General features: G+C 39.7%; 4 protein-coding genes across 4 annotated transcripts; all 4 read left to right on the forward strand.

Annotated features, from left to right (window-relative positions):
• The first annotated feature begins 5,949 nt into the window (after nucleotides 1-5,949).
• Nucleotides 5,950-8,408, forward strand: LOC141288204 (uncharacterized). Its single transcript, XM_073820347.1, has 3 exons — nucleotides 5,950-6,099; nucleotides 6,782-6,904; nucleotides 7,770-8,408. The coding sequence occupies exons 2-3, from the start codon at nucleotides 6,804-6,806 to the stop codon at nucleotides 8,194-8,196; spliced, it is 528 nt and encodes a 175-aa protein (XP_073676448.1). The 5' UTR covers nucleotides 5,950-6,099; nucleotides 6,782-6,803; the 3' UTR covers nucleotides 8,197-8,408.
• A 1,680-nt stretch (nucleotides 8,409-10,088) lies between these two features.
• On the forward strand, nucleotides 10,089-12,379 carry apnl (actinoporin-like protein). Its single transcript, XM_073820455.1, has 3 exons — nucleotides 10,089-10,224; nucleotides 10,845-10,976; nucleotides 11,479-12,379. The coding sequence occupies exons 2-3, from the start codon at nucleotides 10,873-10,875 to the stop codon at nucleotides 11,927-11,929; spliced, it is 555 nt and encodes a 184-aa protein (XP_073676556.1). The 5' UTR covers nucleotides 10,089-10,224; nucleotides 10,845-10,872; the 3' UTR covers nucleotides 11,930-12,379.
• A 6,832-nt stretch (nucleotides 12,380-19,211) lies between these two features.
• Nucleotides 19,212-22,072, forward strand: LOC141288583 (5-demethoxyubiquinone hydroxylase, mitochondrial-like). The gene is made up of 5 exons (XM_073820782.1): nucleotides 19,212-19,379; nucleotides 19,575-19,689; nucleotides 20,491-20,630; nucleotides 21,759-21,827; nucleotides 21,995-22,072. The coding sequence occupies exons 1-5, from the start codon at nucleotides 19,281-19,283 to the stop codon at nucleotides 22,070-22,072; spliced, it is 501 nt and encodes a 166-aa protein (XP_073676883.1). The 5' UTR covers nucleotides 19,212-19,280.
• Nucleotides 22,073-25,171: 3,099 nt separating this feature from the next.
• Nucleotides 25,172-27,853, forward strand: itpripl2 (ITPRIP like 2). Its single transcript, XM_073821520.1, has one exon. The coding sequence runs from the start codon at nucleotides 25,256-25,258 to the stop codon at nucleotides 26,942-26,944; it is 1,689 nt and encodes a 562-aa protein (XP_073677621.1). The 5' UTR covers nucleotides 25,172-25,255; the 3' UTR covers nucleotides 26,945-27,853.

Below are 27,853 nucleotides of genomic sequence, written 5' to 3' on the forward strand. Positions count from 1 at the left end.
CGGCTGTCAAAACGTTACCCCTCCCGGCCAGAGGCCTGACCTGTTACCCACTTACCAGACTGGGTAGAACCCAGGGCACAGCTCAGGCTTGGAATTATAGTAATTCCTTCTGAGGGAAACGGCTAAGCTTCGATGGAAACTTAGACTTGTCAGAACCAGAAACTACCGCAACATAGGGCCTAGTTCCCTCAGGAACTGGCTCCCATATGAGGGCAGAAACCTGTCCTGGGTCCGTTCAAAGGGCCACTAGTAGTGGCGCGCCCTAATAGTGGATGGTCAGCAGACATCAGCTAAGATATCAAAGGAGTCGAACCCAGGGAACCGGGGTTGTGAGCCGACTCCAATAGATGGGAACAAGGCAAAACGTGTGACCCATACCAAAAAGGGATTTAAAAGAGGAACCCAAACTTGGTGGGAACCTACCAACACGTGGATTTTATAGAAGTGCCCCAGGTGTGTGTGCACTTACCACACTTGTGGTTTTAACTGGAAGACGCCCAGGCATAGCGTGGGACGCTTACCGACATGATCGGATTTAAGGAGAGTGTTTTCCCAGAGGGTTTCACTATCAGCTCCATGCCGTCTGAAGAGACGGAAAGGGGATAACCCTGAAGGTGAGGGGATTGCCACACTAACCCTCCCCTGGACAGAAGCTCGCAAGCTATCTGTCAACAGAGAAGAACATGGAGCTGAGACCATCCTGCAATAGTGGACGACAGTGGAGGACAAAAATCCTGACCCTGATCCACAGGGAGAATCGCTTCTCCAGAAGGGGGCACTGCTGTCTTTTTAGGGAACCCTTAATGAAAAGGGGAAGCGTGCACAGCCCGGTCCACGCGACCTGTATGAAGGTCTGGCAATCTCACGAAGGTGGGTTGGCGCTCATAGAAGACCCTTCCCAGAAGGGGAGCTGCACAACCGAACAGGAGCGAATGCTCTCACTGTTACCCTTCATAGAGGGGAGCATACATCCAGAATAAAGGCTGGAGAGTAGAAACCTGAAGCATGAAGGTCAAGCTCCTACCCTGGGAAACAGGGAGGAGAACTTGGCCACCAAGGAGTGGTGCTCTTATAAGTGAACCCTGGAAAGGGGGCACGCCAACATCCTTGTAGCAGGTCCATAACTCTCAAAGGTCTGTCCCTGGTAGATTCCTACCCTCAGGAGGGAGGAAGCATTCAGTCCTGGGAAGTTGCTCTGAAGGAAACCCTGAATTAGGGGAGCTCAGGTCCGTTCCAGCAATCCTGCGCACAGGGAGGAACGTGAGCTCTTAACCTTAACAAACCCATTCCTCAGAAGGGGGAGCACTCAGTCCTGGGAAGTTGCTCTGAAGGAAACCCTGGATTAGGGGAGCTCAGGTCCGTTCCAGCAATCCTGCGCACAGGGAGGAACGTGAGCTCTTAACCTTAACAAACCCATTCCTCAGAAAGGGGAGCACTGTTTGCCTTGAAAGTTTCTGGGAAGCTCCGAAATGAATAAGGGCAGCTTCCTAGTTCAGACACTTCGTAAACCTTTCCTCAGAAAGGGAAGTGGAACTAGGCCTGGGGAGCGAGAATCGATCCTAAAGTGACGGCTTTCTAAGGTGTTAAACACCGAAGGATGCTCAAACCCTCTGTAGGGGAGACATTCGACAGCCTGGGTGTAGATCCTACATCAAGTGCTGCTTCAGCCCTCAGGCTTAGAATGAGGCGACTTGAAGAGAGTCTCAAAGTAGCGCTCAGATAAAAACCCCTTTCCTCAGAAAGGGGAGCGCACACCGAGAATCAAGACCCCAGCTGGAAAGCGTGTCACCAGGTGGTGCTCAAATAAAAAGCCTTTTCCGCAGAAAAGGGAGCAACCAAACCTGCTCCGAGTCCGCAGCGAGCACTCCGGACTGCTGGTACTCCTATGTAAGTGAACACCTGTCTCAACAGGTGTAGACACTCAGTTTCCATAGAAACCGTATTTAGGAGAGGACACGAAGCGGATCCTCGCACGCAGGCCGTCTGCAACAGAGTTAAACATACTAGTGCAATCTTAAATATAAATATCTTAAGATGCTTACCTAGGGAGAAAGGAAAAATTTCCTTTTGCTCGTTTAACCACTGAAGGGAGAAGCCCGATTGTGCTGGAACGAGTGTTGTGTAGACGGACACCACCATACAACCGGAAGGGAGGGGTGCTCCGTTGAGATGTTTCCACATTCCTTTTCTGAGGGAAAAACACAACACGCAACCCAAACCCTGCAGGCAACACGCCTATCCAGCCATAAGGGGGGCGTAACTAGGGAGTTATGCTCCTGTCTCAACAGGACATAAGTCTACACTAGGCCTGCAAAGGACAGCATAAACATACCAAGGGCAAACCTAAGAAAAACTTAGGGAGCTTACCTTGAAGAGGACAGAGGTCCTATGTGTAATATATGCTGTAAGGGTTGATTTACCGCACAGCCTGTGGAGTGGAGAGGGCAAACACTGCCGTAACCTTAATCCATAGGATCAGAGGGGGCGTCTGCCGTAGACTCGTCGTATTTCTTCTGTGAATAGAGAAAAACATACACAGGTCTGAGACAGTATGAAGTTCCTTCACGTAAAAAATGGATCATACTCACCCATTTAAAAGCATCCTGTTTCATAGAAAGAGGCGGGGTTTTTTTTTTTTTTTTTTCAGAGACCGCCTGATTCCAGACCGTCCGAAAATTAGGGTTCTATACAGGTAGAACCCCCAAAGGACATCATGGGTCCGGGGAGTGCAGGAAGCTTAAATGGAGACAGGGGAATTAATATGGCGACCCGACTGGACCGAGGGAAGGAGAGGTATTACTCTGACCCCTGCGAGAATTTTGTCTCGCTTGGATGACTTCCCTGAAATCCTGTCTGTCACCTCTCGATCCGCGTCGCCTCCTAGACCTGCTCGCAGGCGGGGGAGGAGCGCGGGATGCAACACTAGCCTTCTGCACCTACCTCCGTTCCTCAGAAGGAGGCGGAGCAGGACCCCTGTGGTGTTCGGGCTAATACCTGGACCTTCGAGGGATAAAGGATTTTTCAGCAGATCGGCTGGGTAGGCTTGGAGCACTGCCATGGTGTGCAGTGCACCCACCGCCTGACCTGCTGCTGCATACGCTCTGCCGTTCAGCAGGGCCGGAGAAGGCAGAGAGGGAGTCTTGAGAGAGAAAGCCCGCCCTGTGGAGAGATAGCATCTCTTCCACAAGGGGCGTCCTCTCATAGCCGTGGTCGCGCAAACCCTCGATACTAGCATAGTTCGCAATGGACGAACTATGAATGCGCGCCGCGTACGGCTTTTTCCAGACCCTCTCGATTTCAGTATGAAGATCGGGAAGGAATGGGAGACTCACCAGAGCTGGATGGTTATGGCCTGAAAAGATATCGCTCGTCAAGGCGACCCCGCGGCGCTATCTTTCTAGCCCGCTTCCACAGCAGGACAAGCCTGGCCGTGGTGCGGTCCATAACCTCTGGCAGCTCTTCGTATGCAGGGCAGGAAGGTAGAGAGGATTCAGCCTCAGCGTCTTCATCCATCTCTAGCATTTCCTGCTCTTCTTGGGTGGAACCCAAAAGAGCACTTGCTCCTGGATCTGATGACGTCAGCGATAACGCACCATCATCAGCTAGGAGCCTGTCGTCGTCTCCGGCTGGCGAGAGAGAGAGACCCCTCTCAAGATCGTCAGCCAGTTCCACTTGCGAGCCCCACGAGCTCAGTTTCCTCCGTGCCTCGGCAACGGCAGGACCCGAACCGCGAGGGGCAAGTGGACGCTCATCTTTCCTCAGAAAGAGAGACAGACGAGACCGGAGCTTCTTCATAGAGAAGCGCTCATAATGTATACACAATGCCCCCTCAAGGACATCGCGTGTGTGCTCTTAGCCCAAACAGAATATCGCAAAGATCATGTGTGTCATCAGGTGTCAAATAACGCGGACACGGATGAACACACCGTTTAAACGACTTGCTAGTGCTTGCCATGATAGTAGTTCAAAGAAAGGATTCTTACCGTTTCTTCCCATGCACATCCAAACCGGGAAAGCTGAAGACAGCGAAGATGTATTGTGTTGCACGGGCGCCTCTTTATGTTATGGTCGCCCGGTAGTGACGCAACGGCAGCGACTGACGCGCCGCGGTGACGTCATACGCTGGCGCCGGCCATTTCATGTAGTTTTTCTATGCATTCTTCAGACTCGAGGCACGCTGCAGCGTTCCCCAAAAGCGCCCTCTAGAGGACGCAGTGAGAGTTCCCTTCGGAAGGGAACATGTCATATGTATCAAAGAAGTAGCGCTAATAACGTTCCGTTCCAGCTTCTCTAATATGGATAAAAGCATCGCTATTGCTGTAACTTATTAAAGACAAGATATAACGGTAAACGTTTTGAATGATGAAATCTAAGGACAATAAACTCGTCTGCAATAATAAATGGTTTATCTGTGTTCTTCAAGCCATCTCGGGTATTTTCATAAGCCATTGCTAATCGACATACATTGAATATGAGTATAGAATTTATCGTCTGCCTCATTCTGTGATGAGAATCCACATCAGATCACAACATAAGGAAGTTATTTCAAACACTCGACTGATGTTGTGAATTAAAAACAAGTTTTAATGTTTTTGTAACTTGTTTTTATAACTTTTGTTGGACAACAGGTTTAGAAAGGCTTATCATTGCATGTCATTAGAATGGAAGATGCTCTGCGTGTTGCGTTATTTTTTTCAAATATAAGAGGGGAAGCGTTTTCTCATTTCAGCACATGAAATAGTGGGCAAACATACAGAAAATTCCAAGAGAAATAAATGGAAGATATTTAGATGCAAAACCGAATAACCGCAATTTACAAACGCGTATTGAACCGTGGATGTCGTACCGAACGGTTCAATATTATATTGAGTATTGTGACATCCCTAGTTATTACAGGTTGTTTGATATGTACTGAGTATTTATTCATTTTTAACCTAAATCACAACAGTGTTCATCTGTGAATAACGTAGGCTGTCAAACATAGACAACTGGCCAATAGCCAATAGCCAATCAAACGGTGGGCGTTTACTTCCGAGTCTACAATCCAGGTTTGGAATAAGGGTGAGTAAATTATTGAGATCATTTTTTTGGGTGAACTCTCCCTTTAAAGGAAACATAGCATAGCCCATTTAGCTTTTTTATGTTAAAATTTATGTATAATTAATTAACATCTCCATGTTAAATGTAAAATGTTTCTTAGATTAAGGATTTCATAATTAGAAGAGGATTAATGGGGTGAAAAAATGTACATTTGCTGCCCCCTGTTGGAAAATAAATGAGGGCCCTCAACTTTCATTCAGACTTGAGTGCATTTCTGCAAACTACCAAGTCTCTAGGTGTGTGAGTGTGTTTAAACTGTGCTGGAATGAAGGGGAAATGCCTGTACATGCAGCGGGACTCTCAACACTCGGTTTTGTCAGCGGTAAGGGAGCGGCTGTGTGGTTTCACTCTCTTGCTTCATCGGACCATGACATGTTCAATCACATACTGTCACTCTTAGGAAAGAGAGGCTCTAACATGCATTAATAATATGAAGTGTAGTGCAAATATTACACAAGTAATGCACACTGTTTTTATCATCCTTCATCACTTAACATAAAGGTTTTGGGTGTGGTGGATTTAGCACTTTTCAGCAGTGATTTTAAGTACAATATTTGCACTGTAACCAACAAGGCATTTCATAACTTGTCATGTTTTCATTAGCACTTAGTGGATAATCTACCTACTAAAATATGAATTTCTGCAGAATTAGTCAGTGTTTTTAGTTTTTTGTTTGACAAGATATTTTTATTGTATTTTTATTGGCTGTGTGCCCATGAAGTCTCTAAATGACGCTTTGGGGATGAAGATTTATGAAAGCAGTTAGTCAACCTAACTGCGTCAACTCCCATCAAACTCTCCCACAAATGTTTCTGCTGTTTTTTTTTTTCCTGTCAGCATTGGTGGGGAAAGCAAGGGACACGCCTGTGTTTGTCAAGCAGCTGTTTGTGCGTCTACGGGTGTTTCTGTCATTCAGCCACCACTTTCTTCATCTACGCTGAAACAGACGAGCAGCAAACCCTCAATTCTCTCAGCAGCAGCAGCCTCTCTTACTAGCAGGTACTTATTAACCAGTTTGTGTTCATGTGTGCGCTATAAAAACAAAAGGTGAAAAAGCTTTTATCTAGCATTAACCCTTAATTCATCTATGCTGTAACCACAGTCTCATTGCTTGTGTCTGCTAGTGCATGTCATGGTTCTCAGCTCACCGCTCCACTGTTCGTCTCTGCTAACAGTTTAGTTCTCTGAAGCCATATGGAGACCGCAAGTGGCTTTCCATATTCTGCCATGCTGTCAGGCCTGTTATTAGAGATCTTTTAGCGCCTGTGCTAAAACTGTGGAAAACACTCATCTGTCTACCTGCTGTCACATTTACTGGCTAGTTTCTGACAAGAAGACAGATTAGGCTTTGGCTTGATTTGCGTGTAAATGCTGAGCAGCTTGTCAATCAAACTTATTTGATTAGAATGCTGTAGGGTTTGCTATACAGTTTGTTTGCTTTAAAAGAATAATTATCTAGCAGAATATGCAAGTTGCTTCTTTAAATAAAATGTAAGTGAATAAAGTTGACAGTTGGTCCCCATCAACTTTAATTGTATGGGGGGAAAAGGCAGCTTGGGCGCTTTTCTAAGTATCTCCTTTTGCTTTTTACATGAACTGTCCCTTTAGTACTTTGCTGAATGCAAATTTCTTTTCAAAATAATTTTTCAATCTTTTCCTATAATATTTTTCCTTTTTCAAGACCCCACAGAAGCAGCGCCAAGATGCAGAACGCAGAATCCGTGTCAGCAACTATAAACACAAACAGGAACTGTACTGTGGAAATCAGCAATGTCAGCAGCGTTTACTGCCTTATCAATCCAAAGTAAGTCTTGCTTTAGGAAGTGCAAAAATTTTACATTTACAATTATTTAAATTAAAGAGATAATTCACCCAACAATTTGAATTTGATGTTTATCTGCTTAACCCCAGGGCATCCAAGATGTAGGTGACTTTGTTTCTTCAGTAGAACACAAATGAAGATTTCAAACCCAAACCAGTGCAGTCTGTCAGTCATAATGGCTGTCAATGGGACCCAATGCTTTGAGAGTCAAAAAAAAGCACAGACAAAACCAAATTAAACCCTGCGGCTCATGAGCATATGTTAATGTCTTAACACATGAAACAATCGGTCTGTGCAAGACACTAAACAGTATTTCTATCATTTTTTACCTCTGATCCACCAAAATGTTCAACTGTTCAACTTGCCCTGAACAGCCGGTGTGTGACTAAGAGCAAGCAACCATAACTTCTGTCAATCAGGCTCAAAAGTCTGTGAAAAGTCAACACTCGCTGAGTGAGTGAGTTTGCGCAAGCAAATGTAATCTTTTCGTGGGTCCCATTGACTGCCATTATATGACTGACAGACTGCAACAGTTTAAGTTAAAAATCTTTGTTTGTGTTCTGCTGAAGAAACAAAGTCACCTACATCTTGGATGCCCTGGGGGTAAGCAGATCACACATCACAACAACACAAAATTTTCATTTTTGGGTGAACTATCCCTTTACGTTACTGACAAAATCTGTTTAGTAAGTGAAAAAATCAGGAAAAACTCTTTCAAAATGCAGTTAAAAAAGAAGAGTGTTCAATTGTACCCTATAAAAAATCTACTTGAAACTGTCTTTTATTTATTGTAATTGTACATCTATAAAATATATATTGACCAATGTCAACTATAAACTTTTCTCAGGGTGTACATGTCCAGTGGGTTCAGTTACCATCCACCCCAGCCCACCATCCGCACTGGCAAGACAGAGGTTTGCTCATTCACTAAAGATGACAACACCGCCACCGGAGCTGTGGGCATCTTTACCTATGACCTTTTCCACATGCAGAACCGTATGTGCACTGAGCGCATGGCCGTTATGTTCTCCATCCCCTTCGACTACAACTTGTACAAGAATGTGATAGGCATTGGGTTGTTTGAGAGCAGCCGTGGATGTGACAAGGCCCTGTACAAGCACATGTATGAGGGGAAGGACTTCAGCCAGTTCACCCGTGCAAATGCAGGGGGATCTGGAATCATCCACAAAGGAAAGAAAATAGACTTGAGGGCCACTATGTCTACTGTGGGCAAGGCTATTATCAAGCTAGAGGTCTATGACAAGATGGGCTAAATCATAAACAAATTTAGTCTGACAACAGTAACAGTACACATATGATTTAAGAAATTGTTTCATATACTTTTTCTGATCTTAAACAACATTAAAATGCACATGACATACAAATGTTGATGTAATTTTTTTATGTCTGTATGAATACTTGCATTTATGCTGCCCAGTTTTCTGATTCTCAAAATGCATTTAAATAAAAAAGACTGTTTTGAATATTTATGTTTGCTTCTGTGTCTGCACCACATATAATATGTGACCCTGGACCACAAAACAAGTCATATAGGTAATCTTTTTTTTTAATTGAGATTTATACATCACCTGAAAGCTGTATGGTTTGTTAGGATAGGACAATATTTGGCTGAGATACAACTATTTGAAAATCTGGAATCTGAGGGTGCAAAAAAAATCTAATTATTGAGTTTTAATATGCTTCTATTTAAAGAGACTTTAAAGAGACGTTGCATTCATAAATTATATAAAATTATTATACATCCATTCATAAAAATAATACATAAAGTATACACAAATGTATGCACTCCCTGGGATTTAAAACCTATGACCTTGTCATTGCCGTAGCATCTACTACCAGTTTTTAAACAGTAAGATTTTTATGTTTTTGAAAGGTCTCTTCTGCTCACCAAGCCTGCATTTATTTGATCCAAAGTACAGCAAAAACAATAAAATTCTGAAATGTTTTTACTATTTAAAGTAACTGTTTGCGATTTGAATATATTTTAAAATATAATTTATTCCTGTGATTTTAGGGTCATTACTCCAGTCACAAGATCCTTTAGAAATCATTCTAATATTCTGCTCAAAAACATTTATTATTATTATTTATTTTTTTTATTTTTTTTAAACAGTGGAGTATAATTTTTTCAGGGTCCTTTGATGAATAGAAAGTTCAGAAGAACAGCATTTATCTGAAATAGAAATCTTTTGTAACATTATAAATGTTTTTATCATCACTTTTGATCAAATTTAAATTATCCTTGCTAAATAAAACTATTCATTTCTATAAAATTACTGACTCCAAGTTTTGGATGGTTTAGTGTATTATGTTACAAAAGCTTTTTATTTCAGATAAATGCTGATCCTTGGATCTTTCTATTCATCAAAGAATCCTTAAAAAAAAGTACAGTTTTAAATATTGATGATAATAAAAAATTATTATTTTTTTTTTTCAAAAAATCATTTTAGAATGATTTCTGAAGGATCTTGTGACACTGAAGACTGGGGTAATGATGCTGAATATGTATCTGTGATCAAAGGAATAAATTATATTTTAAAATATATTCAAATAGAAAACTGTTATTTTAAATAGTAAAAATATTTCAGAATTTTACTGTTTTTGCTGTACTTTGGATCAAATAAATGCAAGCTTGGTGAGCAGAAAGGACTTCTTTAAAAAAAACATTACAAATCTTACTGTTCAAAAAATTTTGACTGGTTGTGTACATGTATGTGTGTGTGCACGCAAACAGTTTTTTGAACAACTTTTATCCCACAATGGTTTAAGCAGGAAATGAAGTGAGAAGATTTCAAGGCTCAATATGCAAAACACATTACGAAACAAACATTCCCATCAAAACAATTTCACAATTCTATTATTGCTGTACTAAACACTATAAAGACTGATTATGATGAATGAACAGGAAACCTCACCTAAAACGTATTCCTGTAAAATGCATACCTACTTGTTTGAATCTGAGCTAACCTTGAAAACTGAGCAATTTCTGAGACAAATCTGTACATGAAATTCACTGTTATGGTGTAACAAATCTAACAACAGTTTTGGGCGTGGAACTCCAAGCATTTTTTCCACCCATGTCAGTGTGTCTCCATATCTGTGTGTAAAGGGGGTGTACACTAAATCTGGGTAGGCATGCTTTTTTTTTTTTTTTCGTGGGTGGGTATGTACTGTTCTTGTTGCTGATCATGAAGCCTGGGAAAGGGACAAAGTAAAAACTCAGTGACTCTTTTGGAACACACTGTTACTGAGCGACACACACTCTCCGAAGTAGTACAGAGGTAAGCCTTCATTCTAATCAATAATCAGAACTAAATTCTAATGTATTCTAATGCATCATTTTATTTCCATATTAAAATTATAACATGGCAAGACACTTTATTCAATTATGGACATTTGAGCAACTTATTTTACACTTTTTGCGCTTCTTAAAGCAAGGCATTATAAAATGAAAGATGCTTCAGGCACAAAGTATTTTTAGGTGGGGTCTTGGCATGTAATTACTATGATCCTGTTTATTCGCTAGCTTACATTGACAATAGTAATAAAAGAAACAAAAATGTTCATCAGATGAGCCTTAATCGAATGCTTCTATGCTTTATATTGAAGTGTATGCATATATATATATATATATATATATATATATACACACACACACACCAGACAGCACCAAATATTTTTTTAGGAATAAAACACTGTATTCAACACATTAATTCAGCACAGCAGTTCAACTAGAGGACAATTAACTAACTTTATATCACAGAAAAACAACTGAAAAGTTATTGTATTTGCACTGCAGCCCTGAAGTGTAAACAAAACTGCATTTCCACTTCTTTTTACCGCAAGGTACAGACTTCTTTTCTCACACCATGCCTCTCCTCTCTACTTCCCTCCGTTTCAGCCGTCAATCAGATCTATCGTGCACCATCATGACTGAGTCTGCTGAGGCTGCCGCTGCCAACGTGAGCAGCAAGAGACACGCCACCATAGAGATCACCAACCTGACAAACAACTACTGCCTCCTCAACCCAAAGTGAGACTACAACCAGAAGCAAAACTAATGTTAAACCAAGCATTCAAAACTAAAACTTTGCCTCTAAACTTCCATATGTGACCAGTCTTAAGTTGCATGGGTATATTTGTAGCAATAGCCAAAAATACATTGTATAGGTTAAAATTATCGATTTTTCTTTTATGCCAAAAATCATTAGGATATTAAGTAAAGATAATGTTCCATGAAGATATTTTGTATATTTCCTACCGTAAATATACCAAAACTTAATTCTTGATTAGTATCGATTTTCTCAATATTTGGATTTTTTGCACCCTCAGATTCCAGATTTTCAAATAAATGTATCTCTGTCATTTATTGTCCTATCCTAACAAACCATGCATTAATGAAAAGCTTATTTATTATTAATGATATAAATGATAACAGAATTTAAAATTGGGCTGGTGAACTATCCATTTAAATGTGCATTTTGTGCAGCAATATATGCATGTTTGTGTATAATTCATGTATATAAATCCTACAGGGTCTATCTTGAGAATGGCGAAGCCTGCAACCCACCTCAGCCCACAGTGCGCCCCCTCAAGACCGAAGTATGCACTATCAGCAAGACCAGCGCTCAGGCCACCGGCAGCGTGGGGGTCATGACCTACGACCTCTTCGAGCGGAGCAGAAATGACTACATTGAGACCATGGCCGTCATGTTTTCCGTCCCCTGGGACTACAATCTGTATAAGAATTGGTTTGCAGTAGGCATCTACCCAAAAGGAAAAGAGTGTGACCAGGCCCTTTATAAAGAAATGTACTATCAAAAGAACCAGCAGGGCTTTGTGAGGGAGGAGGCTAACGGGTCAGGCATTAACTTTGATGGAAAATATGTGGACTTAAGGGCCACCATGTGTCCTTTAGGCAGGGCTATCATAAAACTGGAGGTGTGGGACAAGCTGCTGACTCCTCTGGGTCAGCAGACTAGCTAAACATATAAACCAGTCAGCCATTTTACTGAATCAAAATATATGGTTTTTACATGTGTATCAAAATGTTTGCCTATACCAGTTTACCATTTACCAGTGAAGCACTATTTCTTTTTTAGCTTCCTTGCCAGCTCTTTAGGTTATTTGAACATGGTAAAATGATCTGAGAGAGTTCAAACTGGATCTAATACATCTGTAATATGCCACACTTTAAACTGTTTGCTTTTTCTGTCAGAAGAAAGCCTCAGATGTGTGTTTACAGTCTGCTTATGCTTCCTGCAGGCTAAATCCGCTCTCATATCAGGCAGCCATTGTGTTGTTATTCAGTCAAACCATCTCCTTGGTGATTTTTTTTTTTACTCCCTCATCAGGGCAAAGATCCCTGTGAACAATACATACTGTCTGTACTGACTGCCACTGCTGAGATATTTTCAAATAAATATTTATCTGCAATTTCATAGTAATACCTTTGCCTTTTTACTGAGCCTGAAGGCTCTGTGCTGTATGTATTGGTGTATTCAAAATCTCAAATGAGAGTCGAGGCTGTTCGCCGTAAGCTGGAAATGGTCCTGTGTAAATATTGTGTAATATGTATTTGGAAATTCCTAATGCCTGAAGAGGGCAGCTGAACCATGGGAACCGAAAGACAGAGACGAGGATATAAAGAATGAATTACAGCATCAAAGAACTGGCAGAGCACATTTTACATCTTTAAACTCCTCTAGTCCTGAATAACTCCTTCAGCAGGCGCTGAATGATGTCTCTCCAGCTTACTCGATACTCACAATTCACTATCAGAAACATCAATGCTAATTTATCAGTAAGAAATGGAGCTGTAATTGGAAAACTAAAGGTTTTACAAACAACTATTACTACTTGCCCAAATCCGGAGGGAACCTATATCTCATTTAATGCACTAACAAACCAGTCATCAAGGTCAAAGAGCAACATTTGTAGAGAGCACGCCTCAGTAGGCTTCAGCACTATTACCAACATCAAAAATAAATTCAAGTCCGTTCTGAAATCTTAATTCAGTGGATGGAATTGCTTCTCAATCTATTCTTAATACTACAGCCCCAAATCACCAAATAAGATCACTGATCAAAGGTTTCTTTCTCTATGTGCTGTGGCATTTGCATTGAAAGCCCATACATAAGCAGGCTAAACGTCAGCTCTTTAACAGATATCTCTGTAGTATTGTTGCACAATGCTGTAAACATATGGCAAGTGCTTTTCTGATGCTACAGTGGCTATCTTGAGTCAGGTGTGTGGATTTCCCCTACACTTAAGCTTGAAGCAGTATTCTTTTTTTCCCTAGTGTATTTGTTTTGCACTGTGAGGGAAATGTTTTCTATTTTGCTTACGCTGTTGTGTATTTGTGCATTTGAGTGTGTATGCATGTCTGTGCATGCCACAGGGAAATGGTAATTAATACTGACACACCAAATAAAGTTTGCAGCTGTACTTAAAGGTGTACATGCTTAATTAAACTAAGCACAAAGTAAGATATTCACAGAGTTTGTACATTTCCCAAAAAAGCCTAAACGCTACTGTTCTGTGCAAACATTGCAGTTTGTTTGAGCCGAGGAGTCAAGGTTTGGATGGTTATCTAAAAATGAGTCTCTGCTGGTAGATGCTATTATGCCAGTAAAGAGATGCTAAAAAGAATCTTTATTTTTTCCTCATTGATGGCCATTCAAAAATACATTTTCAGCAAAATATGGACAAAAACAAGCAACACATCAATTGGAAATGTTCCATTATATTACAGTAGATATTTTTGGAGAGCTCTTAAAAGTGTGAAATTTTGTCTGTGCTTATTTTTCTGTCTGCTCCGTCTGTGAACCAAAACCCCAAAAAGATTTTTTTTTTCTACATTTCTAGTTTTGATTTTCATTTGGAGGACAGGCTGTTTAGTCACTGGATCTCTCACAAGGAGAAGTTGTAATTTGTGAAACGACACACATAAAGGAAACCTCAGAGACGTCCGACGAGGGATTTGGGCAAAGGTTGTCCTAAAATGTGGGATCTGCACAAGTTAGAGCTAATTTGAGGGTTTTCACTTTGCAGATCAGTGCACAAGATCAGTAATGAACTGACAGTGGCGAAGTTCAACTGCAGAAGGTGGATTATGTGAATTCAAGATCACAGTAGTGTTGGACCTTAGTCCATTGTGTTGAGTCGAGTTCCAGAATGAAAATTTCCTGATAATTTACTTACCCCCATGTCATCCAAGATGTTCATGTCTTTCTTTCTTCAGTCGCAAAGAAGGTTTTTTAGGAAAACATTCTATGAATTTTCTCCATATGGTGGACTTCAATGGGGATCAGTGGGTTGAAGATCCAAATTCTTGAAAATCCCAGCTTTAAAGGGTTCTACATGATCCCAGCCAAGGATTAAGTGTCTTATCAAGCGAAACTATCTGTCATTTTCTTTAAAAAAAATCTAAATGTTTATACTTTTTAACCCCAAATGTTAATCTTGCACCAACTCTGCGATGTGCATGCATGTTTTAATGCATTGCACATCACGTTAGAAAAGTCACGTGTCGTTAGTTCTTCTGTGTACTTCAGTTAAAAAGGAAAGGTAAGGCAAAAAATTCCATCTTATTTTCTTCTCCAACTTCTGCTTTACCTTTTTTTGGTTTGTAAACACTGGGGTGATACTTCCACCTACATCACGCATGTGTGGTTACAGGGCTCTAGACTAACTTTTTGCACTGGTTGCACTGGTGCGCCTAACTTTTTTTCTTAGGTGCACCAGCACAAAAGTTAGGTGCACCCAAATTTTCAACCGCATCACATTTAACACTGCAGTTTTACAAGTTCACTTTTTTTTACTTTTTTATTTTATTTATTTTTTAATTCCTGTCCATATAGGCAATATTGACTTGTAAATGATTAACTAACAATCTGGTCAATATAAAGTTCTTTATTTGAAGCATATTTTTTCCCCAGTACTTTACCCTACTTTGTGTAATAACAAAAACATTTCAGTGAAAAAATAAGTCCAAAACTCTCTATTTTAACATTTTGAACAATAGGGCTCTAAAATTGTTTTTTTTAATTTTATTTCTATTTTTCGAAATTCTTGTTTTAATTTTTCTCATAATCAAATGAAAGCATAAACATGTATTTATTTTTAATCAAATGAAAAATAAACCTTTTTAATTTTTGGCAAACATATATATGATTTATAAATGGGAATATATAAACACCAACATTATACTGTACAAAAGTAATACAGGACTAATATTGTTTTGTTTCATGTTAAACCGTACTTTTATTTTGACAGGTTTCCGTGAAGTTTCTGTGTGTACAGTATGATGTGATGCTTTCTCAAATGAAACGGTAAAAGTGACACAGTAGGTTTGGAGATTGAGTTTATCTGTTCATGTGAGATGCAAATTCCAAAAATTAGCGGGAGCGTCACGCGTGCTTCTATACGCGTGTAGTTAAAAAAAAAAATACACGTCTCCACCATTAGCCTAATACATAGAGGCGAATGGAACATGCAGGATTCGTTTTAAACGGTATTTTTGCCTTTCAGTTTTCATAGACACTAGTCCATATCGCGATTTGAATTAAGTGACAGACCAACTTTTGATTTATCAATCCAGAAATCAACGTATTACGTGGCATTCCGCGCCATAGTAAATTCGTTTTTTTATGAATGGAGTCCGCGATCCAGTCCGTGTTTTTGCGGAGGAGGCATTGTAAACGCTTGCCAATGTAGAGACATCCTGACTGCATCACATGCATTTTCAAACGTACACACACGCACAGGAATATCTGGACCATGGACAATCAGAGGGGGGGCGGGATCCGTCCTTTATCTCTGATTGGTTTAGACCACGATATGGGTCTAATGTGTGTCTGTTGTTGAGCAACAGGGAGACTTTAAGAGTGAAGGAGTTTCGTTTTTTTTCCCCTCGAACGGCTGGTCGCACCGGTGCAACCTTTGATTTTTTTTAGTCGCACCATTGAGAAATTAGGTCGCACATGCGACCAAATTGGTCGCACTCTAGAGCCCTGGGTTATATAATGCTAGTGCAAGATGAGCATTTGTGATTAAAATGTATATAAATTTATATTTTTCTTCGAAAATGACCAATTGTTTCACTAGATAAGATCCTTTATAACTTGGCTGGGATCATGTAGAGCCCTTTAAAGCTGCATTGAAACTGCAATTTGGACCCATTATCAAACACTGAAGTCCACTTTATGGAGAAAAATCCTGGAAGGTTTTCCCTTAAAAACCTTAATTGCTTTTCAACTGAAGAAAGAAAGACATGAACATCTTGGATGACATGGGGATGAGTAACGATAATGTCTAATGGTATGTTCCATTTGTACTCGTAAATTGGAAATTCTGAGTAGGAACTTTTACCTGGAATGCCCTCCCAAGTCAGTTCTGAATTGGAATTCTGGGAGGAACTACAATTCCAACTTCAGAATCCAATATGGCTATTCAGAGCATCAACAGAAAATAAACAGTATATTGTTTATTAGCACTTATGTTTATCTGTGTCTCAATAAACTATGTGGTGTACACAGTACTATCCAGCCTCTATTTGTGGACATGATACTATGGCGTTATCTGTGCAAAATACCACTTTTTAACTAACTGCTATTGCTAAAAACTCCACCATGGTTGTTGTGGAGTTCTGTACTGGAACATGGTCCACTTGATGTCACTACCAGCTTCGATATCCAACTTTCGAGGTAAATGGAAGGCAACATAGATTCTTTCTTGGACGCCATGGCTGTGTCCAACAAGTCATGGCGCTCTGACATCACACGTCTTCACGCAGTAAAAAATAGAGCATGGAGCGAGAGAAAACTGACAACAGGCCGACAGAAAGAAAAAGCAGGTTACTTTTGTAATAAAACAAGGTCTCAGCTTTTAAATTTTGTCATTTAAAAAAAAAAAAAAAATTCAAACAATAAATACAGATTTGTCACTCTTCAATGTGTTCAATGTGTTCACTCAGTTCAAGCAGGATGTGAACCGGTCATATCTTTCTCTTCACTAGTTATAGCACAAAATAAACACTATTTTTCAAGTTCAAGTCCACTCTCCTGTCTTACTCGTTTCTCAGACAAAATGGCAAGTCTGGACTTGATTCAGAGTCTGACTGAATCACAGTAAGAAGTTCAAGAAGTCACCTTACCCAATATAGCTGTGGTTTGGATACTGAGAATGATTATTAAAACTTTTTAACCATAGACATCGTCCTTTAAACAGGCCTTTACACTGCATTCAAGATACACCCTGGGAAGCTAAACTCAAAAATGAATAAGCACACTCTTTTAAAACAAAAAAAGGAATTGTCGTCTTAACTACTTAACTTAACAAGTAATTATTTTTGTGTGCATTGTGAATTATTTTCTTCAACATTTTCTACCAGAAAAATCCACAAGACCAGTTGTACAAGAAAAATACATTTCATGTCAAATCTGAAAATAGATTTATGCTGGTAAATCACAGTTCAAAGGGATTTGCTTTTGCTATTTGCTGTGTGAGAGTGCCACTGTGTGGATGGATGAGGTAAAGTGACACAAACCTACATGCAGTATGTATTGTATATATTATTATTATTAGGACGCTATGAGCTATTAAGAGTCATATATAAGATAAAACAGGAAACATATGACTAGATCTCATATAAATAAAAAAGGATAAGAAAGCTTTCAGTATAACATTCAACCATCTGTCTCTGATACAGGGAAGAGTAAGAGAGAAAAAGACAGAAACGAGTCACTGTGTGTGTACTTGTGTTTGCTTCTAAAATTATTTACCCCATATTTGAACTGTGCTTCAGTTTTTCAGTGTTTCTTGGGCAGCAGGCCTTCATACTGTTCTCTGATCTCAGCGATGGCAGCATTCAGACGCGCTGTAGGTGCTGTGTCAACCCCCACCAGCAGACGCCCACTCGCTTGTGTCCAGAATGACAGCATCTCCTGCACAAACAACAAGAATATCAACAAATCCAGCAGTGTACCATCTTCTATGTTCCAGATATACATGCGCTGTACAATGCAGTAAAAGAAATTATGTTTTCCATTACTTAAAACTTTTTTTATCAGCATTTATCAGTGCTAGTTGCACCACACATGAGCTTTCATTTAACTTATACCTGCAGAATATTTAACCTTTAAATGCCTTTAATATGGCTTTCAAGTGAGGGCAGAGATTAGAAAAAAAAAAAAAAATGTTGTAAAACACAAACTGTTGTAAACATTATGGTAAACCATATTATGGAAAAACTGTCGAAAAATACTAAAACATATTATATTATATAATATATTCATAATAATAATAATAATAATAATATAATAAAAGTTTAAATAAAAAATAGCCTCAATGCTTTTCTAGAGACATAAGAAATTAAATAGTTGAATACTGATACTAAATAACACTATAACACGATTAGTAGCTATGAAAAAATGTAAATAAAAACTACAGCATTAATTGTGAGTTAAGCATTTAGCAAATTTTGGGCACGTCTTTACAGGAGTCAGCTACAGCATCACATAATTTGAAAATATTATTTAACATACTAAATTATATAATTAATTTCTTTATTTATTCGTTGAACTGAATTTAGAAAGCACCCTGTATTGAGCGAGTTGCGAACGATGTCAGCTCTGTTTAATTTTACATTCAGCGAAACATTAGCGAAATAATTGTCTTACCTGAGCGCGAAGGGACCGTTTTTCATAACGCCAGTCGCTGACGTAATATTTAAGCGCCAAATACAGTGTTTGGTAAAAGCTACGTGTGCGACACGCCCACCTAGTTCCTTTCAATGACATTTATCGATTTTTCTGTTATCAAAAACAGCTACAAACATGCACAGGTTTGTTAGACCTCGTTTTATGCCTCGTGGTGCTAAACAGCCACTATTACCGACAGCGGGTCAACTTTGTTTAAATCACAAATGTAAGTATTACCAAAACAGTTTCACAACAGTTTCATAACTTATAACTACATATTACTTTACATTTCCGCAGTTTAAAGAATTGCTACTTGAAATTCAGAGCAAATAATCAATAAAGTACTTTCATGTTTACAATGTATATTTTTGTTTGCCAAATTTGAAATGTTTGGCAAATTTGTGTTTTATTTTTGTAATGTAATTTCTTGTACATATAATATATTTAGGTGCTCAGAACTCCTGTATTTTAAATACAGGCTGTGTGTTTGTGATGTAACAACAATAATGTTGTTTCTGTGGTACTCACTTACCTTTGCATGTTTATATGCTCTTCCAGCTGTTGTGGCATGTGCAAGGGGATATGTTGTATTGCCTCCCACCAACGAGGAAGAAGAAAAAGCCATTCTTCACAGGATGATGAGAGTGGACCATGCAGGAGAATATGGGGCCAACCGAATCTATGCTGGTCAGATGGCTGTTCTTGGCCAGACACAAATAAGTCCACTCATTCAGGTATTAGACCATAAACCTAGATTACCATTTCCAAAGATTACCATTTCCCTGGCATCACATATCACATTTGTTCCTATATGAAGTTGTCATGTTAGTTTGTTTAAAAAAGAACAGCATTCAGTGAGGTTCGATGTAATATGCAATTAGGCATTCAGTGTAATGATGAATGTGCTGATATATCAATTACTGTTAAAGGAAATGTGGGATCAAGAGAAGCAGCACCTGAGTAAGTTTAATGAGATACTGGCTGAGAACAGAGTGCGTCCGACTCTCCTGCTTCCTTTGTGGAACATAGCAGGATTTGCACTTGGTGAGTGTGACCTTTACAGTACTTCTCTCTCTCTCTCTCTCTCTCTCTCTCTCTCTCTCTCTCTCTCTCTCTCTCTCTCTCTCTCTCTCTCTCTCTCTCTCTCTCTCTCTCTCTCTCTCTCTCTCTCTCTCTCTCTCTCTCTCTCTCTCTCATTTCAATTCAATATGTGCTTTATTGGCATGACAATTGTTACAGTGTATTGCCAAAGCAGAGTGTTTACATTGAATGTAAAACAGAAACATGCATGTATATACATTTTAAAAGCAGAACAAATAATTAGCATTTTAGAATTCTATGAACAATTTAAAATTCAATGTGGTGTGTGGGTGGGTGGGCGCATCATTTTTCTCTCTCTCTCTCTCTCTCTCTCTCTCTCTCTCTCTCTCTCTCTCTCTAAATATATATATATATATATATATATATATATATATATATATATATATATAGCGTTTTGAACTCTCATTCTTACAGCACTCATTCACTGCAAATAATCCATTGGTGAGCAAGTGATGCAGTGATAAATTTATTTAAATGATTTTTTGTTCTTTTACTGGTACTTTAATAAATTACAATAAAGTGCACAACTGAAATTGCTTTAGTCTCTATGCACTTGTTTTAAAAAATTTATTTTAAAAATCATGGGCAACTGGAAAAGTCATTGAAGATCATTGATCTATAGGGATGTGGAAACTCTGTGTGTACTTGGGTTATTTATTTCTAGAAAATGTCTTTATTTAAAATAAAACATAGGATGTCTGAAAGTTCCACATCTGGTCCATGACATGTCTGCTTTTTGGACAGGCGCCGGCTCTGCTCTCTTGGGAAAGGAAGGGGCGATGGCCTGCACTGTGGCTGTCGAGGAGAGTATCTCAGAGCACTACAACAGTCAGATCAGAACTCTAATGGAGAAAGATCCTGAGAAGTACACAGAACTGCTGCAGGTGTGTACAACCCTTAAACAATGGCGGGCTTCAAACTACACACAGAGAAACTGTAGAATTGTGATGAGACACTTCCTTAAATTTTGTATTAGAGGATTTAAACTTCATGACTTTAAACCAGTCATAAGTGTCAATTTTTAAAATTAAGATTTATACATTATCTGAAAGCTAAATAAATAAGCATTGGTATATGGTTTGTTAGGATAGGACAATAATTGGCAGAGATACAGCTATTTGAAAATCTGGAATCTGAGGGTGCAAAATAATCAAAATACTGAAAAGATTGCCTTTAAAGTTGTCCAAATAAAGTTCTTAGCAATGCATATTACTAATGAAAAATTAAGTTTTGATATATTTACGATAGGAAATTTACAAAATATCTTTACTTAACATAATCTTTATTTAATATCCTAATTATTTTTGGCATAATTTTGACCCGTTACAATGTATTTTTGGCTATTGCTACAAATATACCCATGCTACACATGACTAGTTTTGTGGTCCAGGATCACAATTGTTTCTTTAATATCACAAAAATTCTGTTAGTTTAACTTTCTACTTATGCTGATTATGTAATTTCCAAAAAGTAGGGCTTTCATGATTCCTTGATTAAATTTGAGTAGGCCTACTTGATTATGAAAAGTCCTTGATAACATTTTGCTTGCGTTGATTAACCAACAAAATACCGGAAGCATTCCACGAATGAGAATCCATTAAAAAGCATTATTAGACCGTTTTCTAAAACTGCACGAAATATTAAAACAATATAAAAATCATAATGCAATTGTGAATTCCCTTTGCAGGCATTTGATATAATACATAATTTACATAAGTTATGATTATATTGTTTTATTACGTCATGCATTTAAACTGTTTTGTTAAAAAAAACATATGAATATTTTATTTGAAACGATTATTCATTGCTACTAGATATGCATTTTAAGTCATTTTAAAATCCAAAATATTTGTTAGTGGCAGTATAAAATATTACATTTAAAAATGCATTTTAGAAGCATGACCTCAGATTTAAAACCCCACCAAAAATATATGGATGATGATAATGAATAAAATGTTACTCACTAAAGTAATGTGTGTTTTTGTTTGTTTGTTTGTTTGTTTGTTTGTCAGCTGATTAAAGAATTTCGGGACGATGAAATGGAGCACCATGACACTGCACTGGAACATGATGCTGAATCAGTAAGTCTGAATTATTGCCATGACAGAATGTCTTGCATGAACTGCAATATTAAAATATAAATCCTCAGTAACAGTAATCATTTTAATACTTGCTTTTCAGGAGCCACAGAGATGTTTTTGCTCTGCCATTTTATGTTTTACTAACACATGATGCATCTTTATTGCAGGTGCCTGGAGATCAGCTGATGAAAGCAATCATACAGGCAGGCTGCAAAGCTGCAATCTATGTCTCAGAACGTCTCTAAAATTTTATTTAGCATTTTATGTAGTATTTAAAATAGTTACCCTGATGTCTTGTAAATATAAATGCTACCTTCTTTATCTTTAAAGTGTTTAATATTTTATCTTAATATGCAGAAACAACTATAAGTAAGCCATTTTGGGTTGATCTTTTTTTAGCAAAACATTGCTCTGTTTGTTTGAGCATCCCATCCTGCCCAACACAGTAATGTAAACTCAACCAAGAGCATACGTTTGGGCTGGGACTATCTCTTTGTGTGACCAGTGGGAAGGAGGAATATTTAGTTTAGTTTTAGTTTTAAAAATATCATGTTTGCAATTTTAATGTAGTGACCATAGACCAGGGTTCCTCAAATCTTACCCTGGAGGTCTAATGCGCTGCAGAGTTTAGCTCCAACCCTGATGAAACTCACCTACCTGTGATTCTCTAATGATCCTGAAGACCTTGATTAGCATTCTCAGGTGTGTTTGATTAGGGTTAGAGCTAAACTCTGCAGTGCATTGGACCTCCAGGGTAAGATTTGAGGATCCCTGCCATAGACTGTAAAAAATAGTGACACTAGTGTTGTAGAAATTGCATACTTGCATCACAGCAGTATAAAAATATTTCAAATCTATTTTTTTTAAATGTATGTTCAAGATTAATATACTGTAACTTTCTATCAATCACAATTGTGTTATTGTGCTATTGAAGTCATTTGTCTTTACAGGATTTGTGTTTGCAAAGACCACTTTGAACACAAGAGGGCAGTGTTTACGTGATAAGTAAAAGATAATGTGCAGCCACCAACACAACAGGGCGGTCTGGACTCAACTGTTGAAATTATTTTTGTCACAAAAAGAGACCACACACATATATATAATATGCTATAAACTTTTTTTGTTATCTTAGAATATCCATATACACTATATATCAGAGATGTTTTGCATAGGGCATTAGGGGAAGTTCACACAGGGGTGGCTATGAAAACATGTAACATAATCTGTAGCAGAGACGCTGAAAACAGCTGTCTCCATCTCCCTGTGGTTCCCATGACTTAATCTACGAGGGCATGAAGTCATCCTGGACCGTCCACAGAGAGTATGAGACCCTGGCTTTCAGGGGTTTTCCAGTATGTTGCCAATTGGTAAATTTGGTTTGATAAGGAAAGAGCAGGCTACAAAAAGTGCACAAATTATCCTCCAGGCCTCTTGCTTCACTTTGTCTAAAGTCTTTTATGCTGACTGTACTGGATAAAAGTTCTTGAGAGGCCTGTTTAGTTTGGCAGGTTCTGTTAGTGGGCAGAGCTACTGTAAACTCACATTCAGAGAGAAGGAGGCTGATGCAATCCCAGTGTAACTACAAGTATTCCTCAGCTTTCTGTGTACCATCAACTGTGACCACACGTAACTCTTAACATACTCAAAGTTTGTGAGGTTTTCAAATGACCACTTGCCACACTCTCCTCCTTTCTCTCTACTTTTGAAGGTTTTTATTTTTAAACATATTCCCCCGTATATTTGCATCGCTTAATGTGATGCAGAAGCTGCCACACAAGCTTTTGTTCTCGTGATGTGTCAGAGGAAGCTGACCCATCTGGAAACGCTGCATGAGTTGCTCATTGTGAACTGATCACATGTCTTTAAGTCTTAATAGCACACTGTTTTCCAAGAGCAAAAGCTATTTTACACAGACTTAAATGGGTGAGATACACACAAAATGTCTTTTGTCTTTTTCAACTATTGACCAGTATTAAAGACATTAAAAGTTGTAAAGTTCTTAAGAATTTAGGTGTTTTTCTCTTATTAGCACTTAGCATAGCTCACTACTAACAAGTTTTGACACTGCATGTCTCTTGCGCAAAAGCTTACTGTTGTGAATCATGTAATTGTGAGACTGTTTCTCAGAGCTTGTTTCCCTCAGGACACAGATGCTAACCACAAGACAGGCAGAGAGCTGCACTCAACTCAATGGTAAATGCGAATCATCAGTCATTTATCTGTTGTTTAGTAGTTGCTGATATCTTTCAGACAGCTTGATATTTTTAGAGGGGGCCACACCGATCAAAAAAGCACAAGGAGTTTGATAAGAAGGTACATGGCAGAAAGCAGCAGTAATTGCCTCCTGTCTGTTGCCTTTTTAAGTTCCCTATCATGAACATCACTTCCTTCCTCAGTCATCTGTTTAGTCCCTACAGACCAGTTATATTATTATCTAAACTGTTCCGCCAGCCATGTTTAGCGAGCTGTCTCTGTGTTTATCCTCTGACGGGTCATACAGGTTTGTGTGACTTAGCCAGGTGCTGCTATGTTGTGCATCAAGTGTCCTTACTTGATCCATGGCCAGTGTTTGTTTAAAAAAGTCAGAGGAGCTTAGTAGAAACATGCATTTGGTAGAAAAGGTGTGGTTTACACCAGTGAAGTACATACTGAATGTCATTTTGCTTAAATTCAAATTCTGTGCACAGGACTTGCATTTGGGATAGTGTGATTAGGGCACTCAGTTGTATTTGACTAAGCTTTGAATAAGCCATATTAAAACCTTATCTCCATAAAGTAAGATAATAAAAGACTTATGTCCTAACAGTGGCATAAAAGCACTCTGTGGACTGAAAAAGAGATGACTGGTTTCTTGTTCAGTGTCACAGGGTCAGGGGTGACCGGTGGAGGGCTCGTGTTCTGAGGTTAGGGGTCAGTAACGGATCAACAAAGTTACAGATTTCTTACTGTGTCACTCCCTTCACAGAGAGCTGTTTCAAATACTTAGGGTGTGTGTACAGTGTTACTGTAAACTTTCTCAATGACCTTCTGTGTAGTTTGTAATGGCCACACCCCTACTGACATAATTTTGTTAAATTTATTCTGAGTATTGTGAGTTGTGTGATAGTGAAACTAAAGAACAATTTCTATTTGTGTTTCACAGAAAAAAGGAACTCAGATTTAAGACCACATGAAGGTGAGTTTTTGGATGAAAAAAAAAAACAGGCCCATTCTGTCAGTTAGCGCTTCCCATTTTGAGGTCTGTTTCTTTAAGAGAAGAGGGAGGAGGAGTGTGGACAGGCTCTGGGTTTTGAACGCCTCTTTTTTTCAAACAGAAATTCCTCTCTCAAGAGTTTGGCATTTCCTCTGAGCTCACACACTGAGAGCCCGCTTTCCCGTTTCACACAGTGATCGCTTGCGACAAAAGGGGGGATTTTCAAACATCCTGAATGAGAGGACTCGTCTTGCCCTCGGCACACGCCGCATCTGCAAAGAAACTTCACAGGGTAAACTTCCCCTTACACAACAGATTTTGCTCGAGAGGACGGAAAGAACATCAGCCTGGTCTTATTTTCAGCATCTGGGCGAGTGGTTCAGCATGGGCTAGCCCCAACTTTTCCCACAGAGCTGGAGTGGACTGCAAGAGTGCAAGGAGGAGGAGGATGAGCGTTTACACACTCAACCTCAGGTTATTCTGGCCGCTGGTCACTTGCATCCTCACTGCTCTGCTGCTTTTGCACCAGTATCTTTTCAGAGAATCTGAGGAGCAAGGGAATGACTGCGCTGACCAAGGACCCGGAGCTGTGGCGCTTTTCAAGTACATCCTAGCTTTTATCCTATGTTACTTCTTCATAAAGTACTGCTCAACTCAACCTGGTTCTGCCAGGAGGGCTTTGCACAAAGTCCCGGAGGTACATGGAAAATCAGGAGTCTCCAAAAGAGAGCTGCTGGACGATCACTACGAGAGGCATGTGCGTCTTTCTCCACATGTGCTGGGCCACAGCAAAGCCCATGTTGCCAAACTGGTAAGCGAACTTGTCAGAGTGGGTCGCACCGATGTCCCGCCAGAGTCTTCTTTGGCCTTCCGGGGGGACTTCATTCAGATCGGCAGCTCCTATGAGGAGCACAAAGTGGGCTCACCTGACTGCTTTGACATCCTTGTGCCTCTGAGAGCACCTCGTGGGCTAAAACTTGAGGTTGGTGTTTGCACTGACAAACCTGGCGGCCCACCGCTTTGCACGCTAAACACACCTCGCAAGGGAGAATGGACACGCCGTCACAAGGCCTTCATGGACACGTTTATGCATTTGCACAATGCTCAAAGTCTCTACAAGATGAGTCCAGATTCTGTCCAGCGCTGGTTTTACACAGCCACCCAGCGGTGTCTCGCTGCTGTCCGTTATCCGTTTGAGCAGCGCTGCTCCCTCAGCCTGTCTCTCAGTGAGGAGCAGCAGGTGCTCCTCCGTCTGACCCCCCGCTCTGATTACGTTTGCTGCCACATTTCCATGGGCATTCGGCTGATCCCAGCCTTTCCTCTTGGCGATGGCGCCTTCCTGGTAGCATCCCGGCAGGGTCAGCGAGGAGAAGACCTTTGGACGGTGTACTTCCCCAGACAGGAGCAAAGACTGCTGGCCTGGCTAAAAGGCAGACTGCCTCCGAACTCATGTCATCTGAAATGTCTTCAGCTCCTGAAAGAGGTACGGAACCTCAGTGGGGAGACTCTGGACCAGCAGTCTGGAGCTGAGTGGGGAGGAGTGCTTTCGTCCTATGCTTTGAAGACCGCATGGCTTCGTCTGCTGCTCAGTACACCCCCTGAATCCTGGGACGAGTGCAACCTTGTGGACCGGCTGGATGATCTTCTTCGCAGTCTAAGGGATAGCCTGCAGTCTCGGGCTCTCTGCCATTTACTCGTTGGAGGCGTTAATGGGTTCCTGCCAGACTCTGTCATTCTGCCCAAACTCTTAAAGGAGACGGTACCCTCCAACCTGTGGGCAGATTTCAGTGACGTCACCCTCGATATGGTCTCCGCCCGACTGGCCTACTGCTGGAACCACCTCCCTCGCCTAATTCGCCTCGGGCGACCACAGAGGACCAGCCTTGGCAATGGTGTCCGCTGCAAATATATTGATGCAGAGTAAAGGTCAACTGTAACTGGTATTGCTGAACACAAACAGACGTTGGTTGCTACACCCTAGTTGTTTATGTTTGGAAATGATGTCAGATTTTTTTTCTAAATTAAGTTAACTTAAGTTGGGGATCTTTTTCCCTTAGCAGTCAGTTAAAGTCAAAAGTTTACACACACCTTGCAGAATCAGCAAAATGTTAATTATTTTACCAAAATAAGAGGGATCATACTAAATGCAAATTATTTTTTATTTAGTTCTGACCTGAATAAGATATTTGACAGAAAAGACATTTACATATTGTCCACAATAGCAAATAATATTTGAATTTATACAAATGACCCTGTGATTATTAATACTGTTTTAAACCTGAATGATCCACAGCTCTCTTTTTATTTGTCTGTTTATTTGTGTTGTTCATGCGTCCCTTGTTTGTCCTGAACAGTTAAACTGCCCGCTATTATTTGGGGGTGACAACTTTTTGAATTTGAAGATTAGGCTAAATTTAACTTATTTTGTCTCCTGGAAAACATGCAAGTATCTTTTGTAGATTCTGAAGGGCAGTACTAAATTTAAAAAAATGATATTTAAGCAAAATAAGAAAAATGTACACGTCTTAATTTTGTTCAAAAGTTTTAAACTTAATGCATTGTGTTTCCTTCCGACGCATCAGAGAGCGTTTGAACATTCTGTAATAGTTGTATGAGTCCCTTAGTTGTCCTCAGTGTGAAAAGATGGATCTCAAAATCATACAGTCATTGTCGGAACGGGTTCAAATAGACAAAAATGCTTAAAAACTAAAGAATTTGTGGGACCTGAAGGATTTTTCTGAAGAACAGCAGGCAGTTTAACTGTTCAAGACAAACAAGGGTCTCAGTATTAAGAATTAAGTTTATGTAAACGTCTGAACGGGGTCACAACTAT

This window comes from Garra rufa, chromosome 1, assembly GCF_049309525.1.
Source record: "Garra rufa chromosome 1, GarRuf1.0, whole genome shotgun sequence".
NCBI lineage: Eukaryota > Metazoa > Chordata > Actinopteri > Cypriniformes > Cyprinidae > Garra > Garra rufa.